The 15,250-nt window shown below is 36.2% G+C and overlaps 1 protein-coding gene across 3 annotated transcripts in view; it reads left to right on the forward strand.

Annotated features, from left to right (window-relative positions):
* RAPGEF6 (Rap guanine nucleotide exchange factor 6) overlaps nucleotides 1-15,250 on the forward strand; it is a 213,260-nt gene that overhangs the window by 112,416 nt on the left and 85,594 nt on the right. For all 3 annotated transcript variants that reach the window (XM_023196723.3, XM_023196720.3, XM_023196718.3), the window contains 2 exons: nucleotides 10,916-11,093; nucleotides 13,223-13,359. In XM_023196723.3, the coding sequence (XP_023052491.2) occupies nucleotides 10,916-11,093; nucleotides 13,223-13,359 (315 nt within the window). The remainder of the gene's footprint in view (nucleotides 1-10,915; nucleotides 11,094-13,222; nucleotides 13,360-15,250) is intronic.

Raw genomic sequence — 15,250 nt, forward strand, 5'->3', positions numbered from 1 at the left:
CTCTCTTTTTAGAATGATTAAGTATGGTTCAGCAGAGTATGAATCTAGTGTTCTCTTTCATTTATCCAGGTGAATCCATATTAATATCTAATGCTTGTTTTAGTTAAAAAATTAGTTCTTGTAATAACTGAACTTACAAAAAGACTGATTTTTGTTATAATTGACTGTATATGTCTTCTGTAGTTAGAAGTCATGAAGAAAATTAGAGCTGCTTTTCTACCATAAAGCCTCTGTTGTAGTATAGCATGAATTAAATAGCAAATTAGTGAGAATATTTATGGACTTTTCCATTTTCTAAAACCCAAAAGGCACAATTTCAAACCTACCGAGCTTTTCAGTGATCCTTGTAATAGTGGGGAGAAGTTCTAGGAAGACTCATAAACTGAGAGAATCCTCACATGATCCTGCTGAGATTGAACCCAAGTTAGGTTCAAGCCAGGGCAGTAAGTATTTCGGGATCCAGATAGTGGAACTTCCAATGATGTCTCCTTTAATGCAAGTTGTAAGGGACAGTTCCCTGGGTGTGGAGCCCGGTGGTTGATTTTGTCAGAGATTATGAGTATAGAACATAAAACAGTTTAAATAAAATAACAAGAGGAATGCATGATATTCAGGGTTGGTTTGTTAAGGAATTCAAATATATTATCTATTCCAGGGCTGTCAAATAGAAATTTAATGTGAGCCGCGTATTTAATTTTAAATTTTCTAGTAGCCACATTAAAAAATATAAAAGGAAACAGGTAAAATTCATTTTCGTAATATGTTTTATTTAGTGCAGTATAACCAAATATTATAAGTAAAACATGTATTTAATGTTTTAACATTATGAATGAGTTACCTTACATTCCTTCTTCATACTAAGTCATCAAAAAACAGAGTTTAAAGTTACGGCACATCCCAATTTGACTAGCCATGTTTTAAGTGCCTAATAACCACATATGGCTAGTGGCTACCATATACTAAGATTTGTAGAAATAGTATCGTTGTTGTCTGAGGAAAGCATTTTAGACTGGTTCTACAGAGTTACCCAGATTGAGATATTTTAGGAAAACAGCCGCCTTCTATTCAGGGAAGTTTGTAGGCAGATGCAAGATGGAACAAAGACAATACCCATTTTTTTGGTTTATATGTGACTTTTCTCAACAAAGGTCATTGCTGTGGTCATCTATATCTCCCTGTTTGCTTTTTACAGTATACAGAACAAGGAATTTTTCCCTGTTCTCCATTTTATAGTAGAGAGAAAAAAGAATTAAAAGAGAGATGAAACAAGTTAATACAATGGCTCTGGGACCACTTAGTGCTTGTGTACCTATTGGGCTTCATGCATTCTGCCCCTCCCCAAAAGAATTATCTTGTGAAAGAAGAATTGTTGCACATGTAAAAATCAAGGTAGACTGTGTTTTTCCAGAAGAAAATGCTGAGGAAGATTGACCCTGGATCAGTGAAGTTCAGGGATGTGGCTGTAGATTTCTCTTAGGACATGTGAGAATATCTGGACCTCTCTGAGACTATACACAGAGGTTTGGTGTTGAAAAACTATAGGATGGGAGGCCGAGGCAGGCAGATTACCTGAGGTTAGGAGTTCAAGACCAGCATGACCAACATGGTGAAACCCTGTCTCTACTAAAAATTCCAAAATTAGCTGGGCGTGGTGACACACCTGTAATCCCAGCTACTTGGGAGGCTGAGGAAGGAGAATTGCTTTAGCCTAGGAGGCATAGGAGGCAGAGGTTGCAGCAAGCCAAGATCATGCCACTACACTTCAGCCTGGCCAACAGAGCAAGACTCTGTCTCAAAAAAGAAAAGAAAAGAAAAACTATAGGAACCTGGTATCACTGGGATATCCACGTCTCTAAGCCAGAATAGTGCACAGATTAAGATTCAAGGTCACTTGGAAAGACCAATGCTTTATTGTGAACTAGAAGATGGACTGTACACAGTTGGTCCCTACATCTTTGCAAAGATGCTACAGGAGCTCCTATAGCATTGCACTTATATTAGCACCTGCAGATTACTCGCCTTTTAGCTGGACAACCTGAGGATGAGACTGGAGTACACCTGCTGGTGTTGGTTGGAGGTATTCTATTGCACGACCAAGGCATAGCCTATGTCAATATGTAGAATATTTCCATCACCTCAGAAAGTACCCATATGACCCTTTGCAGTCAAGTCCCTTCTCCTGACCCCTATCCTAAGCCCTGGCAACCACCAATCTCTTTTCTACCCATAAAGTTTTGCCTTTTCCAGAAGGTCATATAAATGGAATCATATAATTTCAAAAAATATGGTGCATTGAAACTTACAAATTAACCAATAAAAGTGGGAATGACTTTAGAGAGCACGAACAGATAAAAGGAACAAAATTATTAAAACTCTAGAACCAAAATAGGAATGAAGAAATTTAAAGGAGAAACTTACGTTAACATGAAATATATAAAACCTAAGATAAAATTTTTTAAGAGTGGTCAAAGAAGATAAAAATTTTCAAACTCTGCTGCCCGGCACGGTGGCTCAAGCCTATAATCTCAGCGCTTTGGGAGGCAGAGGTAGGTGGATCACCTGAGTTTGGGGGTTCAAGATCAGCCTGATCAACATGGAGAAACTCCATCTCTACTAAAAATAAAAAATTAGCCGGGGTGGTGGAGCATGCCTGTAATCCCAGCTACTCAGGAGGCTGAGGCAGGAGAATCGCTTGAACCTGGGAGGCTGAGGTTGCTGTGAGCCGAGATCACACCAGTGCACTCCAGCCTGGGCAACAAAGAGTGAAACTCTGTCTCCAAAAAAAAAAAAAAAATTTCAAACTCTGACATAACAGTTAACTTTAGGACAATAGCCAAAAGATAGAAACAGCATAAATGCCAAAACAAAAAGAAGCCAATAAAGATAAACACAAAAGGTAAAAAATCAAAATCATAAAAATACACACCTACACACTTACATATTTTTTATAACTCCTATGTATAAAATCTTATATATCATATCTGTGAGATAAGTATATAGGATTAACATTATATTTCTTTAAATATATATACTTACATGCTTTTACATTTGTAGATACAAAATGTAAATCCGAGTTCAAGAGCACCAATTAGTAAACAGTGTTTTTCTACTAGTGGTGGGTTTGTGGGTAGTTTTTATTATGTTTCTTAAACCAACATTATCCTTTGTTTATTTAACTAATCTTGAGGATGTAAATAGATTGTATAGTTAAAAGTTGAAAAAAATTTGGAAAATATTTAAAGGAGAGTAAAAGGAATAAACACAGAATTATAATAGGTTGATAAGATATAACCTCCAAAGTACAAGATTTCTATAATTTTAATCCATGGATAAGATAAATATCTAAACAACTGAATTGTGTGTGTATGTGTGCATGCACATACACGAATATTTCCAATCAGATCCTTGGGAATAAAACAAGGAGAAGAATTAAATACTAGTACTGGACCCTTGATCTTTCCCTTCACCTTAGGCTACCTTTAGATTCCCTGTTGGAGCTATGAATATACTCCTTAGTTACAGGTGTACATTGCCAATGTATGTATCTTAAGCAGGGATAGCTGAAGTGATTTGTCTAGTTATTTGAATTTTAGCATTTGAGAGATTTTTTAAGTGAACACCTAGCCTTTAACACCATAAGCAAAGCCTTGTGAAATGATACAAGTGTTTTTAATTTGGAGAGTTGAGGGGAAGATACCCTAACGGCTATTTTTTTTTTTTTAGTGTTTCTGCTTTTATTCTTCTAGAAATTTAGAAACGTTTCAAGTGAAATCCAGCTTTTTTTGTGGGACAGAAGACTATATATAGATTAATTTGGGCATTTTTTTCTAACGTGGAGTCTTCTCATCCAGAAAAATGGATGTCTCCCCAATTTTTAAAAATAATTTCAACTTTTATTTTAGATTCAGGGGGTACATGTGCAGATTTCTTACATAGGTATATTGCGTGATACTGAGGGTTTGGGATTTGAATGATCCCGTCACCCAGATAGTGAGCATAATACGCAGTTGGTAGTTTTTCAGCCCTTGCCCCTCTCTCCCTACTCTAATAGACCCCAGTGTCTGTTGTTCCCATCTTTATGTCCATATGTACCCAATCGTTAGCGCCCACTTATAAGAAAGAACATGCGGGATTTGGTTTTCCTGACGGCAGTTCTTAATAGGAAAGCTGTTGACACTGTTTTATATGGCCAAATGTGTGGCTCCACTTCTATCCATTTCCTTCTTGAGAGTTTTCATGTCTTCTGGTCTAAAAGTAAAAGCCCTTGGCCCTCAAGGAAACTTCAAAATATAGCATTTACTACAGTGTTGAGGGGGCAGTGGGGAAAGCAAATTAATGGTCCCAGTGTGAATGTGTTTCTAATCAGCATAGATTAAAATTTTAAAGTATACATTAAGGTGTTAGAATGTTCTTAGATAGAATATTTTATGCATCTTCAAAGAGTACTCAAGAGAATAAGAAGTACTTCTTTCTAGATTCCTTTTTCTATTTATTTCAGTCTTTTCCATGAGCTAGAAAACTGTGAAATATTGACTCTTGAACAAAAGCACTTTGTCTTTTTGTTAACTCATTCTTAAACAATTCAAGGCACACATTTATCCCCCACCTACTTTTTCAGTTTCTATATAGGGAGTAAGCGTGTTCTTAAAAATCCCAAGGCTTCAGTTACCACCTCTATGGCAACATGATTTCCTAATGCACAGCTCTGAGTGCCAATCTCTTCAGAAACCTGGTGCCACATTTTCACTAGTATGTTCTTTTGTCACCCCAAGTCATCACATGTTCTCTTCCACCTTTCTTAAATATTTCTGTTAAGAATATCATCTAGGGCTGGGTTCGGTGGATCACTTGAGGTCAGGAGTTTGAGACCAGCTTGGCCAACATAGTGAAACCGCATCTCTACTAAAAATACAAAAAAAATTAGCCACGTGAGGTGGCACATGCACCAGCTACTCAGGAGGCTGAGGCAAGAGAATCGCTTGAACCCGGGAGGCAGAGGTGCAGTGAGCCAAGATCGTGCCACTGCACTCCAGCCTGGGCGACAGAGAAAGACTAGAGGAAAAAAAATATATATATATATCATCTGAGTCCTAGTCAAAATCTATTATAATCTTTTGACTATCATTTTTAAACTCCCACTTGAAATAAATTGCTCTGATTTTTAGTTACTCCTGTATTTAAAAAGCTTTAATGCTTCACTGTTATCCAAATTACACTCTTAATTTTAAATTCCAAGCCTTTTACCTCTAAATACAATGTGGTTTTATATTTTACTGTTTCCCCACTTACACATTCTAGATTCTGCCCCATCACATATGTACGTTATTCCCTGAACATGTCTGCCTTTTCCTAGCCTTGTATTTTAATCATACTCTTCTACCCGTAGCTTCATGTAGACGACATTTTCATGTTATCTCCCATGTCTTTCCAGCAAGAAGAGATGTCTCCTTCCTTGGAATCCCTCAGCAGTTTTTCTCTCAGACATGTCACTTTGTCTCTCTGCTTTTTTGGGTAGTTACTTGTAAACTTGACATTTTTCATCACCAGAGTAAATTCATGGAGTGCAGAGTTGATGTCTTACATTTGTATCCCATGCTGAGTCAGGCACAGTGTTGGCATTTAGGAAGTAATCTAGAAATTTTTTTTTGCATTGAATTATATTTGAAAGTAGAAACCAATATTGGCTCCATGGAAAATGCAGATCTCTGCTAACTAAAACTTTATTATCCAGGACAAAAGAGACTTGACTTTGCCTGCCTGCCCTGTTGTAGAGGTTATGAAATGGGTCAACCTGGACTGAAAGATTAACTTCATAGAGTTCTAACCCTGACCAGGAAGACCTAAGGGACTAAATGGTCTGTGAAAAGGTTAGATGAAATACTAAAGATGGGAATACAGAAAAGAGAGGCACTGAAAGTCTAAGGTTCTGGCTTAACACTTGCCCTAAATTTGAAAGTGTGGTTTTTGTAAGTTTGTATAACTCTTTCTTCCAGCCTATAGTTCTCTTCATTGTAGCTTCATGTTTATCTAGATGGAAACAGGAAAAGGATATCCTCTGGGGGTTTATTTGGGGCAGGCCGAGTCATCAGAAAATCACCTCAGACTGTCTGCCTCACCAAATTATATTTATACATACAGAGACATTGATATGTCAGGAAAAGAAAAAAGTTTCATACTGTCTTAATCCTATCACCAGTATATATGTTTTTCCTGGACTTAACTCATTTATCATAATTAAGGGTCTGATATATCCCAGGTGCTAGGATAAATTAATTGAAAGGCCTGGGCTCAGTCTTCTATGGACCCTACCTTCATGAATACGGAGTGTCTTTTGACCCATATATTTCCACTCTTGAGATTACGATATGAGTCTCTAAGGCTTTGTTAATTTTTTTTTTTTTGGCGTTTTTCTCATCTCTACTTCAGATTGGGTAGCTTTTGTTGCCCGTTCTTCAAATTTATTCTTCTTACAGTTTATATCTCCTTACTGAGATTATCCATTTTTCCTCTAATTGTTTTTCTTCTAAATTCTTGAACTTATTTATAATAAATGTTGAAAGTTCTTGTCTCTTTCATTATCGAATCTGTTTATAGTGATTTGTTTCCTGTTTATAGGTCACATTTCCCTGCTTCACTTATGTAGTAAGTTTTTATTGTATGCTGAACATTGTGGATATTACGTTGAGAAAAATTCTTATTTAATTATTATAGCATTAAACTTTCTGCCCAGGAACGGCATATTCAGAAGTATCATGCGGTGACTTCTTGTCCTATGGTCGTAATCATATCTGCCTTTCTCTTAAGGACCTGGCTTTCCTTTGTTTAATCAAGGAATTAGTCTCTACATTTTTTTTAAATTTAAGTTTAAAAAAAATCCTTTTAAATTTCCTGACATGTTTTTGACCAGTCTTATTTTTTTATTCTTAATTTCTATTTTATCACCTTATATTCTTGTATACTCTTAATATTTTAATAGTTTAGTGTATTTTCTTAAGTAATTTTATTCTTTTTCTTTTTATACTACTATGTAAAAAGTAGAGGTATAAAAAAGGTAGTTGTGGTTTTTTGGGGGTTTTGATTTTTGTTTTTGAGACAGGTTCTCACACTGTCACCCAGACTGGTGTGCAGTGGCAAGATCTCGGCTCACTGCAGCCTTTGCCTCCGAGGCGCAAGCAGTCCTCCCACCTTAGTCTCCTGAGTAGCTGGGACTGCAGGCATGTGCCACCACACCTGACTAATTTTTGTATTTTTTGTAGAGACAGGGTTTCTCCATGTTGCCCAGGCTGGCCTCAAACTTCTAAGCTCAAGTGATCTGCATGCCTCAGCCTCCCAAAGTGTTGAGATTACAGGCAGGAGCCATTGTGCCTGGCCTAGAAAGGCAATTGTAAGGGTAGATTATATTCTTTCCTTTGCAGTTGGTGTGAAAAGATTCCTTATAAAGTTCTTTTAGTAACCTCTAAGTCCCAACCCATGACTTCCATTCTTCCTAAAGAGCTGTCGTCTTAGTTGTCTTTGCTTCTCATGCAGATGATAATTATTAGCCTTCCCTACTGTCCATATAACTAAATTCCATCTTGCCTTTTTATGTTGTGAGCTGTCTATCTTTTTATGCAACATAATCTAAAATATGGGAATGAGACTAGGTTGAAATAATCTGGGTCAGGGGATGAAAATCTTAGATTAAGATGAAGACAATGATTTAAAAACCTGAATTTTTAATGCAGATTACACTTAAAAATTGATAAAATAGGAAAGAGATGTACCAGGAGTGAGCTCTCCTGCATATTGAGAAATTAAATTGTGTAGAAAATACTGCTTTAGGTTTTTTTCCCCAGTTGTTTCTTAGATTAAATCAGTGTATATAAATAAGATATTTCGAAAGTCTTTTTAGCATGTACACATATTTAAATTTAAAAGTACTTGTCTTTAAAAAAGGATTATAACCTGCAAACAAGTTTGTGGTTCTATGTATTATTCAGAAATATACTTCATTTAAACCCTATAATTTCATAGCCAGAAAACAACTCAGCATACTAGTCAGTCATGAGATAAAATTGCCCCTATATGATCCTGTCTTAGTCCATTCAGGCTGCTATAACAAAATACTGTAGACTTAGGGGTAGCTTATAAACAACAGAAATTTATTTTGCACTGTTCTTGAGGCTGGAAAGTTTGAAGATCAAGGCACCAGCAGCAGATTTGGTGTCTGGTAAAAGACCTCTTTCTGATTGTTAGAGGTACCTTCTAATCGTAGCTTCACAGGGTAGAAGGGGAGAATGAGCTCCCTCAGGCTTCTTTTATACTAATCCCATTCATGAGTGTTCTCATGACCTAATCACTTCCCAAAGGCTACACTTCATAATTCCATCACTTTAGGGGTTATGATTTCAACATAAGAATTTTGAGGCGATACAAGCATTCAGACAGTCACAGACCCTTAAGAACTAGCTTGTCTAAAGATCACAATTTGAGTATTTAGTCTGGATTGTTAAATGACTATTACTTAAAGCTGAGCAGAAATCCAAAGGAAGTATAAGACATGGTTTTAGGAAACAGATCCAGACTCTTCCAATTGTAGTTATCAGAGCCTTAACTTGAATTAACAAAAGCCAAAAGGCCAGTGCTTGTGGTCCTAGCTACTAAGGAGGCTGAGGCTACAGTGAGCTGTGATCATATCACTGTACAAGCTTGGGTGACAGAGTGAAACCCTGTCTTTAAAAAAAAAAAAGAAAGAAAGAAAAATGTAAACCCAAAAGGTTAGTTTATTGAACCCCTAGAGAAAGCAGAGGCAACTCTAGCCTCAGGGTACCTGGATGCTTGCAGGTATGTCTGCCCCTATCTGCCTGTTTCTGGTCTTTTGGCTCTGTATGGCTTGCTTATTTTTCCTTGCTTGCTTTCTTTGTTGACACTTGCTGTCACAAATGCTCTTTGCTACACATACTGTGCTCTTTCTTTCTCTGTCCTGCGTGCTCTGTTTCTGTTGTTTTGTTGCTCTGAGTCTTTGTTTGACTCTCTTGTTCAGTGTCCTCCTCCCCATTCACCTTCCCGTTTCCCTGCCTATTGGTTTCATTTTCTCCTGCCATAGAAAGGAATTTTTATGTGGCTATAGGCTGCCTACTTTCAGATTCTTCCAATTTAGCAACCAGGTAAGAAAGGATGCTCTGCTTCCAGATCTAATTGTGTACAGAAATCTAGAGAAAAGCTCTTTCTACCTTAGTTTACATAGCTAGGGAACAGGGCAGCTTCCCACTGGAATCTCTGGGTTTAAGATGCAGAGGAAAAGTAGTCCTCAAAAGAAGGAAGATAAGCTGGGCATGGTGGCTCACCCTGTAATCCCAGCATTTTGAGAGGCCAAGGTGGGTGGATCACATGAGGCCAAGGTTCAAAACCAGCCTGGGCAGCATAGGGCAACTTCCCCCCAAGTCTCTACAAAAATTTCAAAAATTAGCTGGCTATGGTGGCACATACCTGTGTTCCCAGCTATTCAGGGCGCTCAGGAGAGAGGATTTATTGAGTCCCGGAAGACAAGGATGCAGTGAGCCGAGATCTGCAGTGCACACCACTACACTGTAGTCCAGTTGACAGTGCGAGAACCTGTCTCAAAAAACAGAAAAAAAAAATGATCTCTTGGCAGAGAAAAGGGTAAATGTTCAAAACAGGAGATACTTAATGAATTCAGATTCTGTAGTCTTCACTAATACTCATTTGAGTGCTTTCTACTTATTATGGAATTCTTGTGTGTTCACTTATTTTTTCTATAATGCCTTTAATATCCATGCTTTTTCATAAAAAGATGAATCAAGTGGCCGGGCGCGGTGGCTCAAGCCTGTAATCCCAGCACTTTGGGAGGCCGAGACGGGCGGATCACGAGGTCAGCAGATCGAGACCATCCTGGCTAACATGGTGAAACCCCGTCTCTACTAAAAAATACAAAAAAAAAAACTAGCCAGGCGAGGTGGCGGGTGCCTGTAGTCCCAGCTACTTGGGAGGCTGAGGCAGGAGAATGGCGTAAACCCGGGAGGCGGAGCTTGCAGTGAGCTGAGATCCGGCCACTGCACTCCAGCCTGAGTGACAGAGCGAGACTCCATCTCAAAAAAAAAAAAAAAAAAGATGAATCAAATAAGTATAATATTTAGAAATATTTTTTAAGAATCTACTTAGTACCATTTTATCTTCTAAAAGACATTTTCATTATTTTCTATGACTTTTTAATTTATGGTTTTTAAACATTTTATAGTTTCTTTAAAATATGTGAGACTAATATGTTTCCAAATTGTAGTTGTAAGTATAAGGTCATTTTATAGAGTGATTCAAAAATCACAGCTCTTTGCACACTTTTAGATCCAACAGTAAAGTATTGGGAAATGAAAAGTATTTGTTCAGTCCTTTACGATGGGTCTATTTTAGTGCATTTTAGTACTATTCTCTACCTTACTTTAAACTTCTGTTCTAATTTATCTGATTACCTACCCTACTGAGCCTAAGCCTCTATGATAAAAGAACATTCTTCTTCACAACACCCAGCATAGACTAATAGGTACTCATAAGGTGATTGTTCGTAAACTTTTTCTTTCCTGTACTTCATGTTTTAATAAACTTTGTACTTTTAAGAAATGCAAGTGTTTGGTGGAAAACAGATATTAATACATTTAGTGATGTTTGAGTCTCCTGACCATTTTACATTTACTGACGTTGATTTATCACCTAGTTGTCACATTATGGAAAGATGAGCCTGTAAATTTGGGACAGAAAGAAACCTTTTATAAATAAGTATCTTTTTATTGTATCCTTGATGCAGCATACAGCGTTGCCCAAATCTTATATTTTGTAGGAATTGGTAGTTTTGATTAATTCAGACTGTGACTTATAGTATTTTTAACATGAAATGGTAAGTGATCAAGATTTCTTTTGATAGGCTACGGAGAGTGAGGTAGGAGATGTAGATTTGACACGTCTTCCAGAAGGACCTGTTGATTCTGAGGATGACGAAGAGGAAGATGAAGAGATTGATCGAACAGATCCATTGCAGGGGCGAGATCTTGTTCGAGAATGTCTTGAAAAAGAGCCTGCAGACAAAACTGATGATGACATTGGTAAGAAATACATGTGTTCACAGTAAGAATTTGTAGCTTAATTTATATGGTCACCTATTGGTGCATAACAAATTATTCTAAAACTTAATAAATGTATGTTGTGTTAAGCCATTATCTTAGAATTTTTGTGAGTCAGAAATTTAGGAGCACCTTAGCTGGGTGATTCTGGCTTGGTATCTCTCATGAGGTTGTAGTCAGAATTGGCAGAGGACTGCAGCCATCCAGGTCTTACCTGGTCTGAGCTGTAGAATCTGTGTCCAAGATAGCTATTCAAATGGCCTTTGGTGCATGACCTTCAGTTCCTCTTCATGTGGGCCTCTCATAGGCTGCTTAATTGTCCTTACAACATACTTAGGGGGAACTTAGGCTTACCCCTAAGTAAGTAATCCGTGGGAGAATAAGGCAAATGCCACAGTGTTTTTTATTATCTGTATTCAAGAGTAATGCATCATCACTTCTGCTAAATTCTGTTTGTTATACCAGGTAACTCTGATACAGTATAGAATGTGTCGGTACAAGGACATGACTATCAGGAGGCAGGGATCACTGGGAGCCATCTTTGAGGTTGGCTGCCACAATATATAAAATAAAAGCTTTGCATTAAACTGATTTTTCCTCTCATGTCTATAAGACATTTAAAGCACAATCATAGTACAGTGTTCGGTGTCTGTGAATTTGCTTTTTGAAAAACTTGCAGATTTTTAAAAAATTTATATTTTTATTTCCCTAGCTTAAATATGTGTATGATATGTGTGCACTCTTTTTTTTTTTTTTTTTTTTTTTTTTTTTTTTTTGAGACAGAGTATTACTCTGTTGCCCAGGCTGGGGTGCAGTGGTGCAATCTCAGCTTACTGCAAGCTCCGCCTCCCAGGTTCATGCCATTCTCCTGCCTCAGCGTCCCGAGTAGCTGAGACTACAGGCGCCCGCCACCACGCCTGCCTAATTTTTTTGTATTTTTAGTAGCAGTGGGGTTTCACCGTGTTAGCCGGAATGGTCTCGATCTCCTGACCTTGTGATCCGCCCGCCTCAGTCTCCCAAAGTGCTGGGATTACAGGCGTGAGCCAGCGCATCTGGCCATGTGTACTGTTAAAACATTATAAATTTTTGTATGTAATTTTTTATAAAACTAGTTACCCTACTTTAGTTGGGAAGTTGAATAATACTAAAGATATTAATGTTATCTTTAAGAAGCAAAGATCGCTTAGTGTCAAATATATATTGTTAGGATTTAATTAAGTTTTTTTCTTAGATTGCATTGTTATAATAGCTACCATTCCAATTAGAAGATGCTGCTACTATTAAAAATCATTTATGTGAGTGAAGATCAATGTATTTGAACATTCCTTGCCCTTCTAAAGGTATAATACAGTTAAATAACCTGCAATGTGGTCTCATGTTATAAACATTATCTGAACAGAAATTGAAAGTGCAATTTTACTGATAAAGATTTGTATACTGTACTATTTTCATAAAACTTTTAAAAAATCAAAATATAGTTAATTCCTATTTTCTATGGGTATGTAGCACCTTATAGTTATTCTTAATCTCTTTGCTGTCTGCTTATATGTATTTCTTCCTTATATTTATATCTTCCTTACACATATATCCATACCAGGGAGTGGCCTGAGGCACTCATAAACATTTGTTGGTTAAAGAGAGTTACCTAGTTAGACAAATCTTGAGCTAGAATTCACATTTATTATCCCTGTTTTGATTACTTTTTGGTATTTGTTAGTGGCATTTTAAAATACTTTTGTTTAACAAGAACTAGACAAAAGACTTTTTCACTAACCTGTTGGATCAAAGGCCATAACTAAACCCATGGAGTGGCTAGGAATATTAGGTACACTCTCCACTTTCATCTGAACCTGTGTAGTCCTTGTTCTCTCTGGAGGTTGTGATTTCTGGTATCTTTCAATATGCCCAGGTTTATAAGTGAGTCTGAATATATGTATAAATCAAATAATTGATTTTAAAAATCAACAGTCAAATAGTACCTTAATTTCTCTACTTTAGCAACATAAATTTATAAGCTGATTGTGAAATTGGGAATTGAATTCTAGATTTCATTGTATTTTTAAGGTATAGTCCTCGATGGTCTTTATACCAGAATTTCCGTTTTCTTATAGAACAACTGCTGGAGTTTATGCACCAGCTCCCTGCTTTTGCAAACATGACCATGTCTGTAAGGAGAGAACTCTGTTCAGTGATGATTTTTGAAGTGGTAGAGCAGGCTGGAGCTATTATTCTTGAAGATGGGCAAGAGGTACGTCAATAAATAAATTATATACATTTATTATGGATACTAACTTTTAAAATAATTTAATTTCCATAAACTAGTCCTGATTTTTGAGTCCTGATATTTGAAATTTATACAGATGTTTAAAATGAATGCCAAGTTTGAGGTAGTTATAATTTCCGAAGAGGTTTTTGTTTTTGCTTTGCCCTAATTTTAAATTTACTCACAGTAGACTTTGCACAAAGTCAGTGCTCCGTAAATAATATTCAATGAACCAGATGTTTTTACTTCTCAAATACATTGTAATTTAAATAGATTAAATAGATTTAAAATATTCTTAAATATTTTTATATTTGTGTAATTATATCATTATTATTGTTGAAAATGTTTATCAAGAATTTTTCTTATTCTTTGTCTCTATTATACATTTAAAAGAAAAAGAATGAGGAAAGTGTGTTGGTACCAATGCATCCTAGGGAACTGCTGACAGTTGAAGCATTTAGGTGACAATTCTATGTTCAAAAACGCTCGGATGACAGCTTGTGAATTGGTGGAGGAAGGATGCAAAGGGATTGGAAGGTATTATTGCCATCAGGAAGTGCTTCATTATTTTTCTTATCAAATGTACTCATTTGATTAATGCTGAGATATGGGTAAATGAACATTGTCTTCTAGTGGGAATGTAAATTGATACAGCATTTCCAGAAAATTATTTTAAAATTCTTAGCATGGTCCTCCAAGTATTCACAGCTGCTAACCTGTTATTCCACTTCTGAGTGTCTAATCTGAGGACATATGTAGAACTCAAAGAGTTATTTCAAAAGGTGTTCATTACAGTACATTTATAATATAAATTATATACTTATATACTCTATAAGTAAGTTATATATAACTACAGAATTTTTATACTATAATATATAATTATAATATTACATGTATTATATATTATAACATTACATGTATTTTATATATATAATATTACATGTATTTTATATATATATATATAAGTAAAAATTGGACATAACCAAAACATCCAGTGATAAGCAATGGTTAAATTATTATATAGCTGTAGGTTATAATATATAGGTATTCAAATTATTTTTAAAATTATTTGATAGAATATCTTTGAGGATCCCTGTCTTTAGGCTCTGTTTACATATTTTCTCCCCGTATCCTAGAAAACATCTCTCATAGAGGATGGACTCCCCCGAAAAGTTTGATGAACAAATGAATATAGTATTTATTTTTTAAGCAGAATATTGTAAATATTTCAGTCATATAAAATATATACATAAGAGAGAAATAAACTTTAAACAACTGTTTATGGTGGGATTTTAAGTAACTTTTATTTTCTACAAGTTTTTGCATTCTCTAAATTTTCCACAGTTGTATAAGCAAAAATTTGTCATATGCCTACCTTGTGCCAGGTACTGTTCTAGATATGGGGATATAGTGGTGAAAAAGCCAGATACACTCCCTGTCCTCCAGTAGCTTAATCCACAAGTTGTGTAGTGAGTATATCTTATTTTTAAAATAATAAAGGTATAATTTTGAAAAAAAAACCTTATTGCCATTGATTACCCTTCAGAACTAATCATCTTGATTTCCCTTAAATCACATTAAAACGATTGAAGGTTCAGGCTTATAAGAGGATTTGATATTAAAGGAGAATAAGTGGTCTTTCACTGATAGATAGTAGACCTCTAAAATACATCTTCTTTGGGCCAGGTGCAGTGGCTCATGCCTGTAGTCCCAGCACCTCAAGAGGCCTAGGTGGAAGGATAACCAGGAATTCAAGACCAGCCTGGGGAACATAGCAAGATCCTGTCTCTATTAAAAAATAAATTGACCAAGCATGGTGGTGGACACCTGTAGTCCCAGCTATTCAGAAAGCTGAGGCAGGAGGATCACTTGATTC

The sequence above is a fragment of the Piliocolobus tephrosceles genome, chromosome 4 (genome assembly GCF_002776525.5).
Source record: "Piliocolobus tephrosceles isolate RC106 chromosome 4, ASM277652v3, whole genome shotgun sequence".
Classification (NCBI taxonomy): Eukaryota; Metazoa; Chordata; class Mammalia; order Primates; family Cercopithecidae; genus Piliocolobus; species Piliocolobus tephrosceles.